The sequence below is a fragment of the Girardinichthys multiradiatus genome, chromosome 20, assembly GCF_021462225.1.
Source record: "Girardinichthys multiradiatus isolate DD_20200921_A chromosome 20, DD_fGirMul_XY1, whole genome shotgun sequence".
In the NCBI taxonomy this organism is placed as follows: Eukaryota; Metazoa; Chordata; class Actinopteri; order Cyprinodontiformes; family Goodeidae; genus Girardinichthys; species Girardinichthys multiradiatus.
The window spans coordinates 15,388,717-15,416,169 of NC_061812.1; the positions used below are offsets into that span (position 1 = coordinate 15,388,717).

Below are 27,453 nucleotides of genomic sequence, written 5' to 3' on the forward strand. Positions count from 1 at the left end.
TTTATCTTTTGGAGTAATTTATTAAATATGCCACTTTTTAGCCAGCAAATCATCACAAAGCGTGCGATGAAGGCAGAAATAACCAACATAACAGAAGAAACTAAACCCTGAAACTACTAATAGCAAAGGTTGATAGTTATGTAATGCAGAATTCCTACAATGACAAAGGAACTTGAAAAATCTCCTCCAGCAGTAACTGCATGTAATCAGTCTCTTTGATAATCATTATTATGTAACATAAAAAACAGAATATCAAGAAATGACAGCAATTTAGATGACATGAGTGATTATTAGACACATTAGACACACATTTATAACAGTTAAAATTAAGACTGTACAATGAAATATAACTTTTGTAGAATTTGTAAAATTCATTGATGATTTTTTTTATTTTAACCAGTAACACATTTGTTAATAATTAGTCCCAGGACTCGTATCCTGGGACTGAATGACAGCTCATCAGTCTGTATTTTATTTTTGGTCACCACAAAAAAAGATTGGAAAACCTTTTTAAAGTAATTAGTTCTCTTTTTCCACCTAATATAGCACCTCTTTTATTATTTAAAACACATCTGATAAATACACATAATATTTTTTATGGGGATTTTTGTTAAAGAAATGCTATAAATCCTGACATGTACAAGTCTCAGTTATAATCATTAGATGATCCTGCAATGAAAGAAGTATCTGAAGGCTGAATAATGTGTTAATTTAATGAAACAACTATGTCTAGTTCTTTGACACCATCCTGGGTGGAGCTGAGGCCACAGCTACCCGACAAGGGGCTCTCTGAGAAATGGCTGCCAGATTTCGGTACTCCAGCTGGAGATAGAGGAGCTTGGGTAAGACCGGGTTTCTTAGGAGGGATAGGGGGAGGGTTTCCCCTTTCCACCCTAGAGATGGTTGGTGATCGGAGCCCCTGGGGAACTGCCCCTGTGGCCCTCCCAGTGACAGGAGACAGGGGTGCTGCAAGGCTGCGGTAGTCTGTACCAAACGGGGAGTTATTTGGAGTGCCAGATTTCATTGTGGTGCTCGGCTGGACAGAGGTGAAACGAGACAAGACCTGAGTGACTGTGCTTCGGGCCATCTGCTTGACTGGGCTGGCTTCAGGAGAGGAGCTGCTGGTCACAGGAGAGAGCTCTTTTGATGAGAGCAAGGGGACAGGTTGAGCAGGCTGGGTATGTGAATCCGGCTCAGTGGAACCCTGGAACTTGTGCCGTGCTGCATGGAAACGCTGATTTATCCCAGTCTGGTACGGAGACTGATAGCTTCCCTGGCTCATGCTGCCTGTGGTGCATTTGACGAGGACAGGTGAAGTGCAGGGAGAGGAACGTGTCTGAGCAGCAGGAAATGCTGCAATGCAGTGGGAAAAAGATGTTTGTGTCTGATGAGAAGGATTCTCATTTTCATTCTGACAGGACATCTTCTCTGAGTATATGTTTGATGTATAAAGCCCATTAGTCTCCCCTGGACAATGAGGACTGGGCTTTGGCTGTTCAGATAGGTGGTCCTCTTCAATGTCTTCAACCTTAATGGTGTCCATTGATAAGCTCCATGCAGGAACCTTTGTAGCCCGTTCTCTTCCTGTTGCATAATCTAGAATGGCACAGGCTCCTCGCACTTCTTTCACTGTGTACACCTCTTCCAGCTTCCTATTTAGCTCTTCCACCTGATCATAAATAAGATAAATTTAATGACATTAATTAGCTGTAGTAATTAAATGAAAGTGCACCACTACAAGGTGCAGTTTGTCAAAGTGTTCACACCTGTTGTTGTAGATCAGAGCACTGAGCTTCTTCCTTCTTCAACCGCGAGCGAAGCTGTTCCCGCTCTGTGTCAAACTCAGCAAGCTGCTCCTCCACCGTCGCCTCCATCCTCAAGGCTCTCATCCTTTCCTCCTCCAGTTCCTTTTGTAGAGTCTGACAGGCATCTTTCTCCTAAATATAAAAATAAAGCAAAGCCAACTGTTTAAAATATAAACAAAAGGATGTGGAACTTGGATTCAAAATGTTAGGACCTTGTCAAGTTTGCAGTTCAGCTCTGTCAGCCGGCGACCCTCCTCCAGAGCCCTGGCACTCGCCCACTTGCACTCTTTGGCCAGAGCACAAGAGAGCTGCTTGTGCTGAGCCCGTTCTTCTTCGAGCTGCTCAGTAATCCGTCTCTGCTCCTTTTCCAGCCGGCGGACCTGACTCCGCTCAAATTCCAGCTGCAATCAAAGAGAAAACATGCCATCAAGAAACTGCCATTAGTTGAAAAACATTATGTTTCCTGCGTAGAATCCAGCTCATATTACAAAATTCAGTCATTCAGTTTCTGGGTGAGGCACATATCTTTGAAACAAAGTACCTGTTGTTGTAGGCGCTCCCTCTCCTTTTCCAGGATGTAAGTGACATCATCTCCCTCTGCTGTGTCCTCAGCATGCCTCCTCTTTTCCTCCTCCAGGTCTGCAATAACCTAAAGCAAATACAAAATACAAAGACAGAAAGTTACCATAAGCCAGGGTTCTGCAACCTGTGGCTCCAGAGCCACAAGTGGTTCTTTGGACCTTCCACAATTATAAACTTGATTAAAAATGACAAAAAACAAATATAATAACAAAGGCAGGTTTTAGCGGGTTTTTTCAGTTTTTTCATAGAATAATTGAATTGAATTTCCATAACAGAATGACACAAAGTACCAGTAAAATTTTTAGATCTATTTTCCTTGAGATTAGATTGAAAGCTCTGTGCTTTTTTTTTGACATGGTTTTCCACAAATATCAACATCCCATAGTAGAAAATGTATTCATTCACTTTTTGGAAATTTTTCTATGTTTTTCTTTATCTTAAAGCCTAAAAATAGAAATGAAATTGTGGTTGTTTGAAAATGACAAATTTCATGAAGTAGGTATTTATCAAAAGTTTTGAGTTGTTGTCATACAAAAAAGTCATACAACATTTGCGGCCCTTAACGAATTTTATTTAGATGGACTTATTACATTTTACTTTACTTTTATTAAAAACAAAACGCACAATTTTGTCTACTGCTGCTAAAATAATGTAACATATTAAGCCTTATGGGTATAATAATGTTATTTTTGATTCAGATACCTAAAAGTACTCTAAATAAAGAATAACTATCAGCTAAATTTAGCAGTCTAAGTAGGGTTTACGGGAAAAAAATAATATACCTTCAATTAAGTTTAACTGGTTTATAAGTGTACCTATCCGCTCGGGTAGCTAGCCTGCAGACTGCTGCTTAGCAGACATGTCAGTCATAGCTTGCAAACTTCTGTTTTTAAATAGCATTATGTTAATAGGAGGGCTGCGCAGTGCATTTTATCTCGAGAACATAAATATTTGTGATTTTCGCACCAAGAAACAATCGGATCTGAGTTTGTCAGCTTGCTGACAGGCAATTCACAGCAACATGTAGGAACGGACAACATGGATCCACTTCCCGCTTCACAATGCCAGAGATTATTTCAGGTCACCTGATTTCTCTCTCTGAAATCTCATTAACCCCTTCTACACTACTGTCACAAATCTGCCCCAAACCACCACACAGCCAAGGCGGCATAAGTGTACAACTAATACCTATTGATGCAATGTCCAAAAATAATAACAAAATAATGTGTTCTATATGAATGTAAATAAATTCAGGCAGCTTTAAACTGTAGGAATGGTTTTAGCGGTTTCACAACCTTAACTTTTTCAAACATTGCTATACCTTGATACCAATAACTAGCCCCTGCCTGCCTGTGAGTTTGGTTGCCTGCAGTATGTACTGAAGGTTAAAATTAATTTGCATGTTGCAGTCAAAAGGTTGTTTGAGTGAAAAAATAATCCAATAACACACCTCATTGCACTGCTTTCACACAGACTTTGTTTCTAGAACACTGTTTATTTCTCCCATTTGCTTCTTGATTAAATCTTTTTTCTAGTTTTTGTATCAGGCGCTTGGTCTCAATTTCTTATTGTTAGTGCCAAATATTAAAACTCACCCTTCTGTGCCTGCTCTCAGCTGCAGCCAGCTGGGCCAGCATCTTCTCTTGCATCCCCCTGCAGTGGCTCACCACCAGATTAAGAACCACCAGAGGGTTGGAAGCACGGGAAGAATGGCTAGGTTCCTTATTTGGGTCCCCGACAATCTCACTGTCTCTCTGCAAGGCCTGGAAGGGGTCACTTAGGTTGTACCTTCCGTAGCGCTCCTGGATAAACAGCTCTTTGCACTGGGCCTGAGGAGAAGACAAAGAGGTGAGGCAGGCTTTTACTTACAGAGATTTAGTAACTTGGTCGTGCTGTGTGATTCTGCTCTTAGGCTCTGGTATCTCAGACATAGAGGGAATGGTTAAACTGCATATATAAAAGTTTAAACACACTGGGGGTAATTCACAAAACATTGCAATTTCCTCCTTTGTAACAGATGTTTTCCACACACATTTTACTTCATTACTGCGCTGGATTCACAAAGCAATTGCACTAAATACTTGCAGACACAAACATGCCTTTCAAGTCCTGAAAATTGGAGCAATATGCACCTATTTTTATATTGGTGGTCTTCCCTGTTATTTCATGCATAATACTTTATTTAAATGTTGTCAAACTGTGTCAGCACAGAGAGACGACATGTGCTTGGTAGCGCTATGTCAGTACCAGATCTTGTTTGATGTAAATGGCTTCCTTCACTTCTCTCTCAAACCATCTATCTTCTCTGTCCAAAATATGAACATTTTTTGTCATTAAAAGAGCATAACTTATCCTTTAGGTGAATGTGCACAGCTGAGTCTTGTCTTGAGGAGCTGGTCCTCCTTTGTTGAGCCATGCCTCTGTGGAGAGGTTGTTTAGTTTCTGCAATATAGAGGTCTGTGCACCCCTCTCTGCACTAAACTGCATACACCCCAACTCTCACTTTGTGTTTGTGTATTTTTTCCTTACAATGAAACAACCTCTGAGGGTCCAGGTAGGTCTGAAATGCACTGGTATTTTGTGGTTGGAAGAAATTCTTCTGAGTTTCCCAGATGTTCCAGCAAGACAAGGGATGACAATGTTTTAGTGTTTGTTCTTTTCAGTGGTGTGTTTTCTGGATTTCCTCACTGCCTTGACAAAAGCCCACTTAGGATATCCACAGGTTAGGAGAGCTTTTTCGATGTGGTAATATTCTTTTTCCTTCCCTCTGTCTTCTTGGGGACGTATTTGGTCTGTTGGTCTAGAGTTCTGATGACAAAACGTTTGTGTTCCAGTGGGTGGTGAAGGTCAAACTGAAGGTACGGATCTGTGTGGGTTGGTTTCCTGTAAATCTCAGTGTTAAGGCGTCCATCTCTTACCACGTGCACCAAACAGTACAAAAAAGGCAGCTTGTTGTGGTTAAGAGTCCCCTCTAATGAACTTGATGTTGTTGTCTACGTGTTAACGTGTCTGGTGCATGCTTCTACCTCCTTCGCTTGGATACTGACCCAGGTATCGACATTACTGAACCAGTGGCTTGGTGGTGTTTCTTTTAACGAGTACAGGGTTCTCTTTTCCACTTCCTCCATGTAGAGATTGGCCATAATCAGTGACACTGAAGATCCCATGGCACAGCCATGCTTCTGTCTATAAAAAAATGTCATTATACTTGAAATAAGTAGACAGGCAGTGGTACAGCAGGGTACAGATCTGATCCAGGTTGAAGGTTTAAATCTTGATGAAGTTGTTTTTTGACCATTTCCACTGCCTTCAAACTCTCCACAACATACATTTGAAAAGTGAAGTGATGTGAACAGATACCAGTGTTTCTCCTTGAGCCAGCTTCAAATGTTGAAAGTTCAACATCTAGTCCAGTTCAGTCATTTTGTTTAACACTTTTTTGGAGAATCAGCTGTTGCTTTGTTTTCATTAAAACAGGAAATACAATCCTTTATTCTGCACCTCACGATCAACATCTCAAATGACTCAACAGATGTAAGGCAGCAGATAATGGAAGAGGAACAGAGAGAGAAGAAACCTAAACACAAGACAAATGGTGCTGAGTAGAGGACGGCACAACATACGGTGTGTATCTGTCTATCTTTAGCAGGACAGCTGCTCTAGACTGGCCTTTGTTCAAGGCGGACCTGCTGTCTGTTTAACTCATGACAAAGAAGAGATAATGGCAGCAAGACTTTTAAAGTTCCGCAGATGTCTTTAAGCCCGCATTGGAAAAGGGGGTCTGAATTGTGAGGGAGGAAACAAAGATGGAGTAGGCCTACAGCAGAGCTATGTCTTAGTGAGTTTTCAACAAAGGAGGTTCAGAAGATTAGAGGAAACACTATATCCTCCCTGGCAGAGTGAGAAGCAGAGTTCCAAATGACTGATACAAAGCTGGTATGGGAAATTAAACCAGAGTCAAGAATGAAGATAGGCCTTTGTGTTCATGCAGTTGTTTACTTCCATGAGTATGTGGTACATCTGCTTTTTCCCACCAACATACTTTTAACATACTTAAAAAACCTGACCTGTATCTGTGCCTCCACAATATGATGCGGATTTTGCTGATATGTTGTGATAGCAAAAACAGCTTAACAGCACCATCAACAAAGCTGGATGATAAAGATGTGTAAAAACAAATGCCCCAGACATTTTCTGGCCGATACCAAATTTGAGTTTTTCTCTAAGGTCTGACCAACTGATTATGATTCTGTCATGATTCAGTTTAATAAAGGACTCAAATGCTGAAATAAACAGGAGAAAATAGGTACTTTAATAAATAAAATCAGCTTACAAAAAGGTCTTGCACTTGGAGAACGGGCAGGAAATGATAGGCAAACCAGATGAGTTAATCAGAATAAATAAGTTGCAGCTGAGGCAGAGAGAAAGGCTGAGGAGCTGAAAGAGGGAGACTAATTAACCAGGAAGGAGCTGAACAGAAGTACAAAGAAACCCAGTGAAGAATCTAACAGGAAAATACCTCTGTTAATATAAGGAAAACTGGAAAAGAACACAAAAGAATAAACTAATAAGCAAACACATTCTTTTTCACAGAGAGCCAGGTTGGTTTGGATAGCTTCTTTTCCTAAATTAATTAAATCTTTTGAAAACCGCCTCTTGTATTTACTCAGGTTATCTTTATCTAATATTATATATGTGTGTATATATACATTGCTCAAAAAAATAAAGGGAACACTTAAACAACACAATATAACTCCAAGTAAATCAAACTTCTGTGAAATCAAACTGTCCACTTAGGAAGCAACACTGATTGACAATCAGTTTCACATGTTGTTGTGCAAATGGAAAAGACAACAGGGGGAAATCTTTGGTGATTAGCAAGACACTCAATAAAGGAGTGGTTCTGCAGGTGGGGACCGCAGACCACTTCTCAGTACCTATGCTTTCTGGCTGATGTTTTGGTCACTTTTGAATGTTGATGGTGCTTTCACACTCGTAGCATGAGACGGACTCTACCACCCACACAAGTGGCTCAGGTAGTGCAGCTCATCCAGGATGGCACATCAATGCGAGCTGTGGCAAGAAGGTTTGCTATGTCTGTCAGCGTAGTGTCCAGAGCCTGGAGGCGCTACCAGGAGACAGGCCAGTACACCAGGAGACGTGGAGGAGGCCGTAGGAGGACAACAACCCAGCAGCAGGACCGCAACTTCCGCCTTTGTGCAAGGAGGAACAGGAGGAGCACTGCCAGAGCCCTGCAAAATGACCTCCAGCAGGCCACAAATGTGCATGTGTCTGAACAAATGGTTAGAAACCGACTCCATGAGGATGGTATGAGGGCCCAACATCCACAAATGGGGGTTGTGCTCACAGCCTAACACCGTGCAGGACGCTTGGCATTTGCCAGAGAACACGAGGACTGGCAAATTCTTCATAGATGAAAGCAGGTTCACACTGAGCACATGTGACAGACGTGACAGAGTCTGGAGACACCGTGGAGCAATCTGCTGCCTGCAACATCCTTCAGCATGTTTGACAGTGGGGATGGTGTTCGAGATGAAAGTTTAGAGGGACGGCCGAGTCTTGGTAGATTTGCAGTTGTCTGATACTCCTTCCATTTCAATATGATTGCTCACCCAGTGCTCCTTGGGATGTTTAAAGCTTGGGAAATCTTTTTGTATCCAAATCCTGCTTTAAACTTCTCCACAACAGTATCTCGGACCTGCCTGGTGTGTTCCTTGGTCTTCATGATGTTCTCTGTGCTTTGAACAGAACCCTGAGACTATCACAGAGCAGGTGAATTTATACGGAGACTTGATTACATACAGGTGGATTCTATTCATCATCATCAGTCATTTGTGACAACATTGGATCATTCAGAGATCCTCACTGAACTTCTGGAGTGAGTTTGCTGCACTGAAAGTAAAGGGGCCAAATAATATTGCACGCCCCACTTTTCAGTTTTTTATTTGTTAAAAAAGTTTGACACATCCAATAAATTTTATTCCACTTCACGATTGTGTCCCACTTGTTGTTGATTCTTCACAAAAAAATTGAATTTTATATCTTTATGTTTGAAGCCTGAAATGTGGCAAGAGGTTGAAAAGTTCAAGGGGGCCGAATACTTTCACAAGGCACTGTATTCATCAGAAACTCTGTGAAACTGCATGAGCCCTGCTGATTAATGAGAAGAACAGGGAGGAATGATGAAGCGCTGACAGAGAAGCAAAGTTCAAGACAGATCAGAAGCTTTGGGCTTGTCATTTCCTTCATCATCAGTATTGGCTAATCCAGAACGAGAAGAGCAGTACACGGCCTGGAGGCTTTGCTGCCGTTATTTGATCTGGTCTGCGAAGGATGGTGTGAAGGCGAATTGAACAGCAGACAGAGGTGGAACAGGAAAACACACTGCATCCAGAAGTATTCAAAGAGGTCTAATGTGAGCATAAAAGCAAGCCACATGACCACTCAGCAGCTTAGTAACTAGATTATGTGCTGTTCAGGACAATTACAGTGCTTTCACATCAAACCTTTGAAACGCTCTGTACATTGCCAGAGTCCGGTTTCTGGAGTGGATCATGCTGGTGAGAACCCATCCCGTACCATGAAACGGACCAGAGAACCATACCCTGGCACAGTAACAACTGCCAGTCTTAGCAAGGCTTATCAGAAACCTGGAGCGGTTCGCTTGCATCATGAATGCGTGCAGGGCCAGCGTACCAAAAGCAGGAAGAGAGAACGTAAAAGCAGCGCATTAGGAGCATGTATCTGAAGATAAAAGAGTTTGAAAATGTGCTGTTGGGCTACGTGGAGGTGCAGGCGCACCCTTACATTTGATCACCAAAGTAACAACAGAAACCCTAATAATATGAACTTTCTTCTACTGGACAAAACAAAGTCGTGAAGTGTCAATGGATTGTTTTGGGAGCTTATTGATCCAGTTTTGAATGGGTCAAGAAAGACGCCAGAAGAAGAACGTTCGTCTTATTGGGGTTTGTGTTGCTACGTTGGTGTTCAAGTGTAGTTGTATTTTTTAAATACTCCACGTAGCCCCATGCATCTCTTTCCTGTTTGCATCCATGCTCTTACTTTGTTTTGCCTCTACTTCTTCTTCTACTCAAATATGCTGCACTCACGTTCCTGCTTTTGGTATGCTGGCCTGGCATGCAGTCACACTGCAAGCGAACTGCTCCAGGGTCCTGATAAAACGTGCCGAGACCGACAGTTGTAACCTTTCCAGGATACAGTTCTCTGGTCCGTCTCAGGGTTTGGGATGGGTTCACACTGGCGTGATCCACTCTAGAAACTGAACTCTGGCATGGTACAAAGCATTCCAGAGGTTTTATGTGAAAGTACTGTCTGACTCCTAGTTGGTATAGTAAATATGTTGACTTATTATCCAAAATAATTAGCATCACTGATGACGGTTTAATTAAAACCATTTTTCTTCAGTCGAGTAACTAGGCTTCCGGCCACTCCCAGTTCCCAGCAGTGTCTGATGTGTCCCTTTACTGTCAGAGCTAAAAAGCTAAGATTAGAGTTTCAATACTTCATGTATAACATGTAATAAACTTTTTTCTCATAAAACCCCACTGTCCTTTTGCAAAGATAGCTGTGCAGCTATACAACACAAAGGAATGCTGTATTTTCTCCAAACCAACCCTCCACTTTCAGAAAGGGGTGCTCAGACATAAAAAATGGGTTTCAGGAAACTTTTCCAATGCCAGCTAAGAGTTAGCACTCATGTTTACAATTTCATTGCATCATACAGTAAAGCCCCCATGCACTTTCAGTTCTGCATCACAGTCTAGCCTCATTATTCATGCTTTGTTTGTTGGCTTCAGTTCTTGGCAACGTCGGCACGTCTGTATGGGAAGCTGCAGCTGTACCGTTTCCAGCTTATCTTTTGCTGACACATGCCTGGAATCCTTCAGATGTGCAATAGTGGGAATAAGATCTGTGTAAAACAAAAATAGAGGCTATCCAAGATGCATTTTTAGTCTACAGTCCAAGATATTTCAGGAGCTGCTTTGTCAAGCCGCTAAACAGTCCGACATGCCAGTGTGTAAGTTTAATATTCTCTGTAGGAGAAAGGGAAAACTGCTATCTAGTAGCAACTCCAGGTAACAAGGTAATTAATGTCTCATTAATGACACTCAATCCAATCAGCTGATGAATCTCAGATCTAGACACAATCGATCTTCCTACTTCAGCGCTGGCTGTTCAACAACACAGAAGGTAAAGCTATTTGAAGTAGCTCTACTTGGAAACTGTGGTCGGCCACACCATGTGAATTTGACGGTTAATTATAGGCTCATTTCCATATTTCAGTCCCATTTGAACCTAAAGAGTTCTTCTTTCCCCAAAACCAAAGTGACTGTTGGATCAACGCAGAGCTTTGTGTGCCAAATATAAGCACTGCCAAACACTTCGTTCCTTTTGAAAGCCACAGTGTGGAGCAGCTGAGTCACAAGGGAAAAAACACAGCACATATTTAGAATGTCATTGATAGTTTGCACAATTCAATTTAGAGCACTGAATAACAAAGCTAAAAAAAAAAAAAAAAACATTTTTTTTTATTTCATATCCTGCATCTATACTTCCTGGGGAAACATTTCTGATAAGAATGCGCAGATAAAAAACTTGCAGGATTTTATCTTTTTAACCAGATGGAGAGAAAGCATTAAAAGGAAAACAAACAAAAAATCTGAAGTTTAATAGAAGGTTTATCCTGCAGTTTGTTACTGCTTACATATACGTCCAATAATGTATTTGTCTCATGTACCAGTAAACCTCTAAGATCTGGAATTCGATTGAAAGCAGATCTGCAATTAATTGGAGCAGGAAGTACAAGACTCCAGTGAATCCCCAGAATAATCAAGACAAGCACTGAAAAAAAAAATAATAATTATGTACATACAGTTGAAACATTTGTTAATTAGGGCATTTGGTGTTGTGGGTCGCTATGGTGATTTATGTTTATTATAAATATTTCTCATATGATACTGATGGTGAATTGACACATCCATTAAGATAGACATGAGCATGACTGGACCTACTTCTCAAACTGCTGTTTGGTGTCCTCCCTTTGATAAGTCTGCAAGTGGTCAATGGCAACACTTTTTAAGGGTGTTGCTAAAAAAGAGCAATAATCCTCTAAAGCAGAGGTTTCCAAAGTAGGGTGGAGGACAGAGACAGAGCATAGTATGAATTAAATGAATCAATGACCCATTTTGCACAGAGGAATATTTTGAAAAATGCATTCATAGCAATGTTGTCTACTTTTACACAGTTTTAAAAAACCAGTTACACTTAACAGAATAACACTGTAAAGGTGGTTTGTTGTTCTATATTTTATGGTGGCCTGTAATTTATTGCACTTTTGTTTTATTTGTCCAATTTTTCAAAAAATGCTGAGGGGTGAAATAAACTGCAACAAAGTGTGAAAATAAAATGTGTGTGTGTCTGTGTGTGTGCTTGGGAGGTATGAAAACCTTCTAATCCAAAGGGGGGACCAGTAGAAAAAGTTTGGGAACCACTGATCTAAAGTATTAAAGGTACAGCTCAAAAATTATACTATAATTAAAAAGTTCATATATTTTAGTACTCCTCCTTGAACCGCCACCTTAACGTGGTGGAGGGGTTTGAGTGCTCAAATGATCCTAGAAGCTATGTTGTCTGGGGCCTAAATGCCCCTGGTAGGGTCTCCCATGGCAAACAGGCTCTAGGTGATGGGTCAGACAAAGAACGGTTCAAGAATCCCTCATGAGGACGAAAATATACTCGCTGGTGGCCGGGTTGATCCTCGCGGGACCCGGCCGGGCCAAGCCCGAACGAGAGACGCGAGACCATCCCCCAGTGGGCCCACCACCTGCAGGGGGAACTGTGAGGGACCGGTGCAAAGAAGATTGGGTGGCAGACGAAGGTGGAGACCTCAGCGGCCCGATCCCCGGATGCTTAGGCTGGCTCTAGGGACGTGGAATGTCACCTCGCTGGGAGTGAAGGAGCCTGAGCTTGTGCGGGAGGTCGAGAGATATCGACTAGAAATAGTCGGGCTCGCCTCCACGCACAGCGTGGGCTCTGGAACCCATCTCCTTGAGAGGGGTTGGACTCTCTTCTACTCTGGAGTGGCCCACGGGGAGAGGCGGCGGGCTGGTGTGGGTTTGCTTGTTGCCCCCCAGCTCAGCCGTCTCGTGTTGGGGTTTACCCCAGTGGATGAGAGGGTCATATCCCTGCGCCTTCGGGTCGGGGATAGGTCTCTGACTGTCGTCTCGGCCTACGGGCCGAGCGGTAGTGCGGAGTACCCAGTCTTCTTGGTGTCCCTGTCGGGGGTGCTGGATAGTGCCCCTCCCGGAGACTCTATTATTCAGCTGGGGGACTTCAACGCCCACGTGGGAAACGACAGTGACACCTGGGGAGGCGTGATCGGGAGGAATGGCCTCCCCGATCTGAATCCGAGTGGTGTTTTGTTATTGGACTTCTGCGCTAGTCACGGTTTGTCCATAACGAACACCATGTTCAAACATAAGGGTGTCCATCAGTGCACTTGGCACCAGGACACCCTAGGCAGGAGGTCGATGATCGACTTTATTGTCGTATCATCAGACCTTCGGCCGCATGTTTTGGACACTCGGGTGAAGAGAGGGGCTGAGCTGTCCACTGATCACCACCTGGTGGTGAGTTGGATCCGCTGGAGGGGAAGAAAGCCGGACAGACTTGGCAGGCCCAAGGGCATAGTGAGGGTCTGCTGGGAACGCCTGGTGGAGCCCTCGGCCAGGGATGTATTCAACTACCACCTCCGGGAGAGCTTTGACCAGATCCCGGGGGATGTTGGAGACATAGAGTCCGAGTGGACCATGTTCTCCGCATCTATTGTCGATGATTGTCGTGGCGGCAATCCTAGAACCCGGTGGTGGACTACGGCAGTAAGGGATGCGGTCAAGCTGAAGAAGGAATCCTATTGGCTATGGTTGACTTGTGGGACTCCTGAGGCGGCTGACGGGTACCGTGAGGCCAAGCGTGCTGGGGCCCGGGCTGTGGCAGAGGCAAAAACTCGGGCCTGGGAGGAGTTTGGTGAGGCCATGGAGAAGGACTACCGGTTCGCCTCGAAGCGATTCTGGCAAACCGTCCGGCGCCTCAGGAGGGGGAAGCAGTGCTTCGCCAACACTGTTTATAGTGGGGGTGGAAGGCTGCTGACCTCGACTGAGGACATTATCGGGCGGTGGAAGGAGTACTTCGGGGATCTCCTCAATCCTGCCATCACGCATTCCGTGGTGGAAACAGAGCTTGGGGACTCGGGGTTGGACTCTTTCATCACCCAGGCTGAAGTCACCGAGGTGGTTAAAAAGGTCCGCGGTGGCAAGGCTTCGGGGGTGGATGAGATCCGCCCTGAGTACCTCAAATCTCTTGATGTTGTTGGGCTGTCATGGTTGACACGCCTCTTCAACATTGCGTGGTGGTCGGGGACAGTGCCTCTGGACTGGCAGACTGGGGTGGTGGTCCCCCTTCATAAGAAGGGGGCCGGAAGGTGTGTTCCAACTACAGGGGGATCACACTCCTCAGCCTCCCTGGTATGGCCTACGCCAGGGTATTGGAGAGGAGAGTCCGGCCGATAGTTGAACCTCGGCTTCAGGAGGAGCAGTGTGGTTTTCGTCCCGGCCATGGAACACTGGACCAGCTCTATACCCTCTACAGGGTGCTCGAGGGTTCATGGGAGTTTGCCCAAACGGTTCACATGTGTTTTGTGGACCTGGAGAAGGCATTCGACTGTGTCCCTCGGGATGCCCTGTGGGGGGTGCTCCAGGAGTATGGAATCGGGGGCCCTTTATTAGGGGCCATCCGGTCCCTGTACGAGCGGAGCAGGAGTTTGGTCCGCATTGCCAGCACTAAGTCGGACCTGTTCCCGGTGCATGTTGGACTCCGGCAGGGCTACCCTTTTTCACCGGTCCATAAAAGTTATGAACAGGATTTCTAGACGCAGCCAAGGGCCAGAGGGGGTCTGGTTTGGGGACAAGTGGATTTTGTCTCTTCTTTTTGCATATGACGTGGTCCTGCTGGCCCCCTCTAGCCAAGACCTACAGCATGCGCTGGGGCGGTTCGCAGCCGAGTGTGAAGCGGCTGGGATGAAGATCAGCTCCTCCAAGTCCGAGGCCATGGTACTCGACTGGAAAAAGGGTGGCTTGTCCTCTTCAGGTTGGAGGGGAGTTCCTGCCTCAAGTGGAGGAGTTTAAGTATCTCGGGGTCTTGTTCACGAGTGGGGGAAAAATGGAGTGGGAGATCGACAGACGGATCGGTGCGGCTGCCGCAGTAATCGGGGCACTGAGCCGGTCTGTTGGGGTGAAGATAGAGCTGAGCCGAAAAGCAAAGCTCTCAATTTACCGGTCGGTCTACGTTCCTACCTTCACCTATGGCCATGAACTTTGGGTCATGACCGAAAGAACAAGATCCCGGAAACAAGCGGCTGAAAGGAGCTTCCTCCGTAGGGTGGCTGGGCACTCCCTTAGAGATAGGGTGAGGAGCTCGGCCATCCGGGAGGGGCTCGGAGTAGAGCCACTGCTCCTCCACATCGAGAGGAGGTAGCTGAGGTGGCTCGGGCATCTATACCGGATGCCTCCTGGACGCGTTCCTTGGGAGGTGTTCCAGGCACGTCCCACTGGGAGGAGGCCCAGGGGACGGCCCAGGACACGCTGGAGGGACTATATCTCTCGGCTGGCCTGGGAATGCCTTGGGCTCCACCCGGAGGAGCTGGAGGAGGTGTCTGGGAAGAGGGACGTCTGGGCGTCTTTGCTGAGTCTTTTGCCCCCGCGACCCGGTCCCGGATAAGCGGAAGACAACGAGTACGAGTACGATATATTTTAGTAGTTACATTCAAAAAGTAAATACATTATACCGATTTATTACCAATGATAATGGCTTACAGATAATGAAAGCCCAACATTCTGTTTCACAGAAAACTAGAACATGACATAAGACAATTTAGAACCCTTTTTAATATGTAAATGTTATCTTATGGTGTACACAATCCTGGTAAACACTGCTGACTTGACCCTTGTCCAGCCTACAGTCACAGATACCCTTCATAAGAAGGGTAAGCCACAAAGGTTATTGCATAAGAAGCTGATAGTTAAGAGTGTTCTGTCCAAGCATATTAATGCAAAGTTGAGTGGAAGAAAAACATTTGGTAAAAATTAGGTGCACAAGTAACATTTATAACTGTAGCCCTGACAGTTTTGTGATAAATGACATGGAGTGTGGACTGTGGCCAGCACATCAGCTGTTGCTTTCCCTTTTGTTAAGTACATTTTCCATTTTATTTGGAAATCAAGATGTCAGAGTCTGAAGAAGGAGTAGAGAAACAAAGAATCGAAGTTGCTTGAGGTCCAGTGTGAATTCTCCACAGTCAGAAATTATTTGGGGAGCCGTTGCATCTGCTGGTGTTGGTCCACTGTGTTTACCAATTCCGAAGTCAGGGCGGGAAATTGTATAGCACTTCCTTCTTCACTCTTGCTGCCCAGCTCTTTGGAGATGCTGATTTTATTTTCCAGTAGGACCTGTACTTGATTGGTCAGAAAACTCTGAGAATCTATGAGGTTAGACAACAGGAAGATGAGAGGCAAAATAGCTAGCTAAGCATCTATTAAAGCACCCTGTGCTTCTATAGTACTTTTACTGTGGAGAATGTGGACATATTTTTCTGTATGTTAACATTCTTTCTGAGGAACTGAATTTCTGATTTTCAATAGCTGTAAGCTATAATCATCAAAAAAATAAAAACAAATGTTTAAAGTACTTGTGATGAATCAATGTAATATGAGTTATGCCTATGTCAATTCAATGAGATGCACTGTATGTTAATATTTTATAGACAGTTAAAATGCATCACAATTTAAGGCCTAATTTTAAACTTGATAGCATCCAAAAAGGTATATCCCAAGTGGAAACACATAACCTAAGTGGATAATGTTAGCCTATTATTCAGTGTTACAAACTATCAATTTTAAATATCGTTATGCATTTGTCCAATAGAACCGTGGTATACAGTATCAACATCTGCAAAGTAAGGCTCGTTGTATTACTCCATGCATATTGATAAATGACATTTTAAGAGCTTCTAACATATTTTTGCCATTATTGATTAGATTAACTAGGCAAAATCAACTAATTACTCGTACTTACTCGTACTTGTCTCGTACTCAGTAGAGACACCCAGACGTCCCTCTCCCCAGACATCTTTTCCAGCTCCTCCAGGGGGAGCCCAAGGCGTTCCCAGGCCAGATGAAAAACATAGTCCCTCCAGCGTGTCCTGGGCCGTCCCCTGGGCCTCGTCCCGGCGGGACATGCCTGGAACACCTCCCAAGGAAGGTTACCAGGAGGCATCCGGTATAGATGCCCAAGCCACCTCAACTAGCTCCTCTCGAAGAGGAGGAGCAGCGGCTCTACTATGAGCCCCTCCCGGATGGCCGAGCTTCTCACCCTATCTCTAAGGGAGTGCCTGGCCACCCTACGGAGGAAGCTCATTTCAGGAGTGTGATACCCTATAGTTGGAACACACTCTCCGGTCACCCTTGTTATGAAGGGGGACCGCCACCCCGGTCTGTCAGTCCAGAGGCACTGTCCCTGACTGCCACGCAATGTTGAAAAGGCGTGTCAACCATGACACATGTACTCAGGGCGGATTTCATCCACCCCCGAAGCCCTGCCACCAAGGAGCTTTTTAACCACCTCGGTGACTTCAGCCTGGTGATGAAAGAGTCCAACCCTGAGTCCAGAGCCTCTGCTTCCACCAGAGAATGCGTGACGGCAGGATTGAGGAGATCCTCAAAGTATTCTTTCCACCACCCGATTATGTCCCCAATCGAGGTCAGCAGCTCCCCACCGTAAAAAGTGTTGGCAAAGCACTGCTTCGCCCTCCTGAGGCACCGTACGGTTTGCCAGAAATGCTTCAAGGCCAACCGGTAGTCCTTCTCCATGAACTCACCGAATTCCTCCCAGGCCCGAGCCTTTGCCTCTGCAACAGTCTGGGCCGCGGCACAGTTGGCCTCAAGGAGCCCGTTAGCCGCCTCAGGAGTCCCACATGCCAAACACAGACGATAGGACTAATTCAGCTTGACAGCATCCCTTACTGCCGGTGTCCATCACCTAAGCGTCTGAAGATCTGGCCGCCGAAGTCTCCACCTTCGTCTGCCACCCGATCCTCTTTGCACTGGTCCCTCATGGTTCCCCTTGCAGGTGGTCGGCCCACTGGGGGATGGCCTCGCGTCTCTTGTTTGGGCTTGGCCCGGCCGGGTCCCGCGAGAAGCAACCCGGCCACCAGGCACTCTAAAACAATCCCGACCCCAGGCCTGGCTCCAGGGTGGGACCCCGGCTCCGCCGTACCAGGCAACGTCACGTGCCTCAATGTACTAGTCCTCATGAAGGATTCTTGAACCGCTCTTTGTCTGACCCGTCACCCAGAGCCATGGGAGATCCTACCAGGGGCATTTGAGCCCCAGACAACAGGATCATTCGAGCACTCAAACTCTTCCACCATGTTAAGGTGGCGGTTCAAGGAGGGGTCAATTAATTACAAATTCACAATAAAAAAAGAGCAGTATAAACAATTATGTTCATAATGTTGAAGAATACACATTTCACATCTAAAGGCTATTTATTAATGCTTTTATGATTGTAATAAATAGACTTGGCAGAATAATGATTCCTAAACGTTTGGGATTATACCAGAGAAGAAAAAAAGTGAATGTTCTACGCAGTAAAACTGAAACGCCTCATTACAGCAGCACGTTATAACAACCAAATAAACTAAGGTATGATTTTTTTATTATGTTCAAAGCAGCAGCTAACAGTGACATTTAAACATTTAATATTGAATAACTTATTGAAGTTATTCAATAATATGTATTTCTCTGATTCAACCAAACACATACCATCAGAATTGCAGGTGTTTAGATGTAATCTGCTTCCATCACTCTATTTTATTGATGTGGCAGCCTTACTGGTTTTTGAGTTTGAAGTTAGAGGGAAACACCTAACTTTTAAAGGTGGAAATCCAGCTTCAGGAGTTTTCCGAGTTGATATACAATACTGTGCAAAACCTTTAGGCAAGTGTGAAAAAATGCTTTAAACAAAGAATGCTTTCAAAAATGGAATTGTTAATCATTTATTTTCATCAGTCAACAAAATGCAGTGAATGAACAGAAGAGAAATCTAAATCAAATCAATATTTGGTGTGGCGACCCTTTGCCCTTAAAACACCATTAATTCTTCTAGGTACACTTGCGCACAGTTTTTGAAGGAACTCGGCTGGTAGATTGTTCCAAACATCTTAGAGAACTAACCACATCCTTCTGTCTCTTCATGTAATCCCAGACACACTCCATGATGTTGAGATCAGGGCTCTGTGGGGGCTATACCATCACTTCCAGTAAGTCCTGTTCCTATTTACGCTAATGTTAGTTCTTAATGACTTTGGCTGTATGTTTGGGTTTGCTCACTTAGCATTTTGTAAATTGATAAAAAAAATAAACAATCATCATTTATATTTCTGAAAGCATTCTTTGTTTACCGCATTTTTCACACCTGCCTAAAACTTTTGCAAATACTGTATGAATATTTTTATTCTTTAGGATTGAATAAATTGATAATAAATTACTGAAGTGATACTTTAGAGTCTGCATGTCTATATGTGAATAGGATATGAATGTATATACTATTACTAGAGTAATGTTGGATTACTAAAAGATATCAGCAGTGTCTTTGGTTATTTAAAGTTCTAATAATGTATTTTAATACATGATAATCACACACTACCTATCTGTATCAATGAGTAATGTTTAACTGATAATCTTTTCTTGCATAAAGACAAGACCAAAGATTACCCAATGTAAAATCCTACACTACAAAAAGGAACATGTATTCAACATTTTTAATAAAGAAATCCTACAGCTTAGGCTGATAAAAATTATGTGCAACTATACAAAGCTGAAATAAATAAGTAATGCAATTATTATTACTCAAGAAACCAGTTTTAGCCCACAGAATGAACAGTTTGTGTAAATGAAACAAGCACAGCTATGTTACCCTGAGTTCCACTTAAGTCTAGTGTTTATTTATTCACTCCGACTCTCGCTCACATTGAGTCATCAAGCACCCAGTGAGTTGCAACTCTTGCCTTAGATGGCCAGATCACAGGGGAAATGAAGGAATGTGGCCTAGACAAAACACACGAACACCCTGCAGCTCATTCTCTGGTCTGCCGGCTGCACCTCTGGTTTGTTGTTTCAAACCAAGACAGTAACCAACACTCCAGGAGCATAATGGCCACGAGGATCAGATGTTTATGGTGAGAAAAAGGTCTGCAGCATTGTGGGATACTTCCCCAATAACAAAGCCTGGATCACCAGTGACCAGCTTAACAAGAAAAAAAGGACATTCAGAGAGGGAGACAGGGAATTATTCAGAAGTATACAGAAGGAACTTAAAGTCAAGATAAGAGACTAGAAGAAGCTGGAGAGTAAGCTCCAGCAAAACAATATCAGAGATGTGTGGTCAGGAATGAAGAAGATCACAAGCTTCAAATAGAAGGACGATCAGACTGATGAATGTCTGGACAGAACCAATGAACTAAACACATTCTTCAATAGTCTCAGTTCACAAAAAAGGTGAGCATCATCTTCTCCTGCCCACAGCCAAACAGACATCCCACCGTCCTTTCACACCTCAAATGTTTTATCTTCCACCTTAGCCATAGACCCTTCTGCTTCTACATGTTTGCCTCCAACCAAATCAGAAGATGCTGATGCTCCCTTTGCCTCCCCTTCCACCTGTGTGTCTCAAGAAGTCAGGTGAAGATGCAACTAGAAAGACTGAACCGGAATAAGGCTGCAGGTCCAGAGCAGCTCTGTGGGATTCTGCAGCACATCTTTAACCTTAGCCAGGCCCAGAAGAAGGTTCCAGTGTTGTGAAAGACCTCCTGTCTTATTCGGGTACTAAAGAAAACCCATCAGTCCTCCTTGACTATTGACTTGTTGCCCTAACATTACATATCAAGAAGGTCTTAGAGAGACTCCTTCTGGCCCACCTGGGTAAGCAGGTTATGCTTATCGCTGTGGAGTTGGGGTTGAAGATGCCATCATACACCTGCTTCAACAAACCCACTGTCATCTGGACAAAGCCAGCAGCACTGTGAGGATCATGTTCTTTGTTTTCTCCAGTGCATTTAACACAATTCAACCTGATTTGTTTTGTCAGAAACTCCAGAAGACTCAGGTGGAGGCCTCAACAATCTCCTGGATCAAAGACTACCTGACAAACAGACCACAGTTTGTGAGACTGAAGGGTTGTGAGTCTAACCAGGTAGTCAGCAGCACAGGAGCACCACAGGGGACTGTCCTCTCACCATTCCGTTTCACTCTGTACACCTCGGACTTCCAGTACAAGACAGACTTCTGTCATCTGCAGAAACCCTTGAATGATTCTGCAGGTTATAAAATGTAGAACATTATGGAGAACCCTGAGCATCCTCTTCATGAGACTTTCATACAACAACAGAGTGTCTTCAGCCAGAGGCTTCTTCAGATCTGCTGTAAGACAGACCGCTATTTTTGAATTTTTTGTTTTTGACTTGAATTTACATGTGTTATCAGTGCAGATCTCATCTTTTGCAGCTGTTGCATAATAAGATACTTACTCATTGCTTATCCTGGTTATCTTGAACTGAACATCTTGAATATGGAGTTACAGTTTCATACCATTTCAGGAAATGACAACAGTTTCTGTCACTTTTCTGTTATTGCAAACACACACCAAGATTCTGGATGCGAGATTTTCAGATAACATCTTTTTTTTTTTTTTTTGCTAAATATGACATTTTAAAATTTTTGAAAACAGTCCAACTCCTCTTACACGGAACAATGATTTTGACTCCCATCAAATCATTCAGTCACCTCCTTTGTCCACTATTGATGGGGGGATGTCTGAAAAACAGACAACTGGAGTTAAACCACCACATGTAAAATGCCACCTCAACCCCTTCGCTGCAGAAGACAAGCTTGCAGGTTCTCACTTTGCCAAAATGTCTGTTTACTTTCTGTCATGCTTGAGCAAACCTTACTCCACTTTGCCTATTGTGAAAACGCTTGTCTCAAAAATCCATTGTAATAAATTTGATGCTTGGCATTCTCAACAAAGCCTAAATGTGCGTGTGTGTGTGTGTGTGCGCGCACATGCGCGTGTGGGTGAGTGTATATAGAGAGAATGCCAAGAGTGCAAGGCGGTAATCAAAAGCAAAGAGGGGCTATTTTGAAGAATCTTAAATATAAAAGATGTTTGGAGTTATTTCACGTTTTCTGTTTAATACATAATTCCATATGTGTTCATTCACAGTTTTGATGCCTTCAGTGAGAATCTACAATGTAAATAATCATGAAAATAAAGAAAACATTTGACCGGTAGTGCGGGCAGGTGGTTATTTGTGTTGCACAATGGTCTCACTTCCGCAAATGATAGCCTTACGATGCAGATACTACTCACAAACACAAATGATGCACATACGTGGATGCCAAGTGCAATTATCAGCTATGGTGGGAGACAGCGAGGGGCAAAAAGAAGCATGGAGGAAACAACTGAAAGTGTCAGTGAATGTGGGATCACTTTAAACCTAATAGAAAAGAATACACAGAGCAGTGGGTGTACAGCAAAACTGAATTAGCATTCTATAATAGCATGTCCTTGATGCTGCAAAACCTGAGCAGGAAAAAGCCACTGTCCTGTGCACTAAATTAGGTCACCACTTTAACTACCAACCTCTATCGTGACAAGGCATTATTCAAAGGAAGAAGCAATTATGAGCTGTGAAGGATTTTACTCTTTCATTAAAGTTACCTTTAGAGCTTCAATGACAACATCACGGGCCTCCAGCTCTCCTTCCAGGATGCTGAAAAGCATGAGCAACTCTGGCTTGGTCAGGCTCTCCATGTACACTTTGGACTATTGAGACATGAGACAGAACAATAAGATTTAAAACAGACATAGATTTCTTATGTATTTTTAGACTAGCAGAATATTAAACAAGTCCAAAAAAGAACACACAGAAAAACCCAAAATCTTTTTGTGGCGTTTTCTTATTGTGACTGTACCGCAATTTTCCCGGTATGTTTCTTTCATGACATCAAACCATGTGTTTTCGATTTCCCAAAAATTAGACATTGAAGCAGACATCTGATCTTCTCCACCTACTTATGAGGTTTTAATGGATATAAGGTTATTATCTTCAAGGGAGAAGGAGTCACTTTCCAAACTAGTACAAGGAAGTTTTTCTTTCATACATGGGAAACAAAAACATGAAATCTAGTGCTAAGTTCAGAGGAAGATTGAAAATGATCCTTGCCAAATTAAATCACCTATTTAATACATTTGTTGAAATCTTATAATGTGGACTGGTTGCAGATACTTCAAATTCACACTTTTTCATTTGCATTCCGGTCAGCAAGTAACATAACTTAATATTTGTTTTGTTTGTTTTTACCAAGAGTTCAAATCCTAATGGGTGCAGTGACAGTTATTTTGTGTTGGAAATGAGATGTAACCCCTTTGTATAGTCTCTGCACTAACCCTCTCCCAGTTGTGTTGGTTCTGCTCACAAACCCTGCGGTGTCTACATCTCCAGCATCCAGCCGCACACTGCCCAAGTGAAAACACGTGGGCCTCGCTTTGAAACGAGATCAAAGCTGTCCATGTTACTACACTAAACATCATTTTCTTATGAGTATCATCATGTGGGTTGGATCTCCACCCCACCGACTGACTGACTGACTACTTAATAACATACATTCACCGCTGCTTAAATCACTGAAATATTATTCCAGTGGCTAAAGCATCTGAAAAATCTCCCAGTTTGCTTAAAGGCTGTGATCCCCAACTGGAATAGCATTCTGCCTTAAACATTTTGTGGTCAGAACAACTTTTATCTTTTTAAAGTCTTTCCAACCATCTTTCCATTAAATCTGAACACATTCTCTAACCCTAATCAACCTTTTGAAAAAAAAGCAACCCCACAACATGAGGCTACCACCACAATGTTTCACTATAGGGATTGTATGATCAGAATAATCTGGAGTGCTAGTTTTCCACCATACATACATTTTAAACATAGGACAAAACATACCATCTTGGTCTCATCTCATCAGAGCACTTTCTTCCACGTGTTTGATGTGTTCCCTTCCTGGTTTGTTGTCAGCTGCAAACTGGACTTCTTATGGCTTTCTTTTTAGCAATGGATTTAGTTTTGTGTTGGGACCCCAGCCATGGGTTACAACATTAAAGGCGAGTAAGAACTTTTCTGGATCTTTCAAAATAAATCGCAATAACCTACTTGAAGCACAGCCAGGAACAGGAACAGGAAGGGAGTAATAGCGGACTTCCCGTGACGTCACTGTTTGAATAAAAACCCTGGACGCCAACAAACAGACCTCTTCCACGCAGGTCCCCAACGGAGCTGGAAGGAGAGACAGCGCGCTAATGTCTTGTTGCTGGCAAACTGACATAACTCTTCAAACTGGATCCAAGTGTCATACGATCACGCGATCATATGCACTAAGTTAAGAAGGAATGAATTGCTGTTTGTGTATCCGGTATTCATTCATGAACGGGAGTAATTAAGGTACAAGCTGGCTTGACTTTTATCTCTGAGGTCTCCAGAAGCAAACTGTGTTCCAGAGAGTTCCCAGCAGAGACCCTGTCTCTACAACGCAGAGTGGAGCAGTTTTCCCGGTCTGAAGGAAGGACAAAGGTACCGCAACACAAAACGCCACTCTGTGTGCAATTCTGCCCAGTCCGGGAGAACGAGCCGCCCCACCCCACAGCTACGGAGGTTAGCTGCAAGCTAACCCTTTGTTTACCTACACGTTCGACGCCCAGGACAAATTATCTTCATCACCGTTCATGTAAGAGGTAGTGTTTGGGCAGCGAAGATTAGTTTAGAGTTGAATAATCTAAATGTTCGTTTAATGACGTTTGTTTTGTTTGTGTTGAGAAACTCAGCTATAGTAAGTGCTAGCAGACTAGCACTGAGCTAAGGATGTGTTCTGTGTTTTTTTTTAGTTAAGACAAACTTCATTTAAAGGATGGTTTTTAAACACAGAAGAGCGGCCATAACGCGCTGTCCACGCTTATGCATTTCAACCCTTTTATTAGTGGTATTTTAAAAAGTATGTGTTTGATTCTGGTAACCAGCGATAAATTTCTTTTTTTAGCTCCAACCGCTAACGGCTAAGAACACGTGCCCTTTGAGTCAGCTAAGGATCATTTACCCAGAAAGGTTGTTAGTTTCCAATCTAGGAAGTAATATTTCCTTGAATATTATTTGACGAAACGTGATAACAAATTAAACACCATTAAGACCCATTTATCCAAAAGGTTTGGTTCTTATTCAAAATATTGCCTTCAATATTTTTATATTTACTTAATATTTATTTCAATATTATTTTAATAAATAACGGCAACTAATTAAACACCATTAAGACCCATTTATCCAGAGGTTTGGTTCTTATTCAAAATAATATTGAAAAAAATATTATTTTAATAAATAAAGGCAGCTAATTAAACACTGTTGAGAATTGGTCTTCCAGAAGGTTGGTTTTATCCAGCAAATTATTCTTTAAAATGTTGTTTTATCAAAATAAAAAGGTATAAAAGGAAATAAAAGGTATACCAATTATTGCCTTAGTTAGTTCCAAGACTAACTTAATCTTATTTCCAGATTTGTCAAGGTAATCATTGGTTCTCAAAATAAATATTGCATGGTAATATTGCATCAGTCTTTTGGTCATGGTTTCCAATCATCTTTAATCAACTTGTTTATATTGTACATAACCCATTCGTTTTCCTTCTTCTTTAATTCTGCTTGGTAGTTTAGTTGGATTGTTTTAGCATAGTAAAGAGTTTGTTGATTGAAGTATGTTTGACTTTGAGTTGACTTATTTTTGTTAATAAATTCTTATATTTTAAGAAATTGTGTGAATCCATTGTGTGTGTACAGACTTTTGCTGTTCAATAATGGCAGAGCTTGGCTCATCCCAAGTAATACTAATAGTAAAATATTAGTATTAATATTAAATATTAAACAATATATTCATAATCACAATGTTTGCCACTCTTCAATAAAAGTCAAAAGATTCTTCTTCCTGAGCAGTGAATCCCTGCAGAGTTACTAAGGATCTCATTTAATTTATGGGTAACAGAGCAAAGGGGGCTGAATACAATTGCTTGCCACACTTTTCAGGTTTGTATTTGTAAATACAAATCTCTTATCGTGGGCCATTTTTCTTTCAAATAACAATTATATACAAATGTGTGCTTGTCTATCCCACAAAATTCCCAAAGAATACATTGAAGTTTGTGGTTGCAAATGTGAAACGGTTCAAGAGAAGCAGAAATGAGAAGAAAAAAATGTAGGGCAATCTTCTTAAGAAGTTTTTAGTCCTGCCTTTTAGCAGCACTCATGCTCTGTGGCTAGACCACCAGTGTAAAATGCTAATTAAACTGCAGCATATATGTCTCCTCTTTTGGTTTTCAGTTTACAGGCCTACTTGCTAATTTCATAGGCCTCCATAATCACCATGAGAAGTGTGTGCTGTGCACTGTTGTGTACAAAGTGTCTGGGCTTGCCAAAGCTTGCATGCGCCACCATTCTTGTCGTCATTTTAAACGCATCACAACTGATTCCCTGAGTGTGTAGCAGGTAACCATGACATTACACAAACATAGTGACATGGGAAATACAAATATGCCCACATGTCCTCCAAAGCTCCACTTGAGATGTCAACAATTCTATTATTCCTACTTGTTTTGAACCTGGCTGGTTCATTTGTATTACTTGCAAAGCTGTAAACTTCACAAAACACACAGCAGCTTTCACTGAGAAACATATGTGCTGCAGACCAAGCAGACCCTGGGTTTGTGTGTAGCTGATTGTGACTGTAAAATATAGGGGCAAAAAAAGAAAATCCTTTGTCCTAATCCAATGAAAGTCAATTAACTATTCCCTTTTTAGTCCCAGAAGAGGTTATAAGCTCTTAAACTGAGACTGAATGGCAGGAAGAGCCGTACTGCCATACATTCAGCAATCTAGAGTACATTTTGCCTTTTTACTTTAAGAATAATCAAGGTGGCAAAGTGTTTTACTGTGTTCATCTTTGCACAAAAAAGATGATCTTATTATAAACAAACAGAGGATACAAACGCAACATTTTTACAAATGCATGCCTTAGACCGTGCAGCCGTGAGATGGGGGGTCAGCGGAGGGGAAGCTGAGCCGAAGAGGTCGGCTGCGTTTCTTTTTCCCTCACCAACAGATGCAGCATGTCTGGATACTAAATTGGATTTGCTAGCCAACCTAATTTATATACAGGCCACATGCTCGCCTTACTCGGCTTCCTATTCAATGCAGTCTTATTCGTAAAATAAACTCGATAAATGGGAGAAATGTAGCTGCTCCTCAATCAATTAAGGATTATTTTACAACTGGAAAATCTTTGAGCGCATCCGCTGAGATCAGGCGGTAATCTGAATGAAGATGTAGACTTACTAAACACAGGGCAATCAGGAAATAAAAATGTTTCAAAGTAAGAAAAAACGTCTCAATGCCTTTTTTTGGTCACAGCGATTTTGCCAGTGGGCTCAAGTGAATCCTTTTCTTTTCTTTCTTCTCTCAAAACAACCAGCGCGGTCGAAAGTTTTTCTCATACAGTCAACAGAAACCAACTTGTCATTTTCACTTCTTACCTTCATATGTGTTTCTAGGCCGTTTCTGAACTCCAGCATGAACTTTTCTTCTGTCAGAACATTCGTTTCCCCTGATTTGCGTCTCCACTATCCCGACGCAACGGAACACTGGAAGGCCAAGTACTTACTAAAAAGGCAGCTTAATCAGCCAATAGGGAAGCAGTGAGGACGAGGTCTGGCCAATGAGAAAGTAGATAGGTGGAATATGGGAGGAGAGGGATAAGTTCCGCCTGTTGGAGTTTTGGTTGGATTCCTTTGTTTAGATTTTCTTAGGTTGCAACTCCAGCCTCCT

The 27,453-nt window shown here is 42.8% G+C and overlaps 1 protein-coding gene across 1 annotated transcript; it reads right to left on the reverse strand.

The window, feature by feature from the left end:
• LOC124856288 (CTTNBP2 N-terminal-like protein) lies at positions 1 to 27,283 on the reverse strand. The gene is made up of 7 exons (XM_047346600.1): positions 27,162 to 27,283; positions 22,263 to 22,367; positions 3,983 to 4,216; positions 2,347 to 2,454; positions 2,018 to 2,206; positions 1,767 to 1,937; positions 1 to 1,669 (listed from the first exon to the last, which is right to left on the reverse strand). Exons 1-7 carry the CDS (start codon positions 27,198 to 27,200, stop codon positions 707 to 709), a joined length of 1,809 nt encoding a protein of 602 aa, XP_047202556.1. The 5' UTR covers positions 27,201 to 27,283; the 3' UTR covers positions 1 to 706.
• Positions 27,284 to 27,453: the final 170 nt, after the last annotated feature.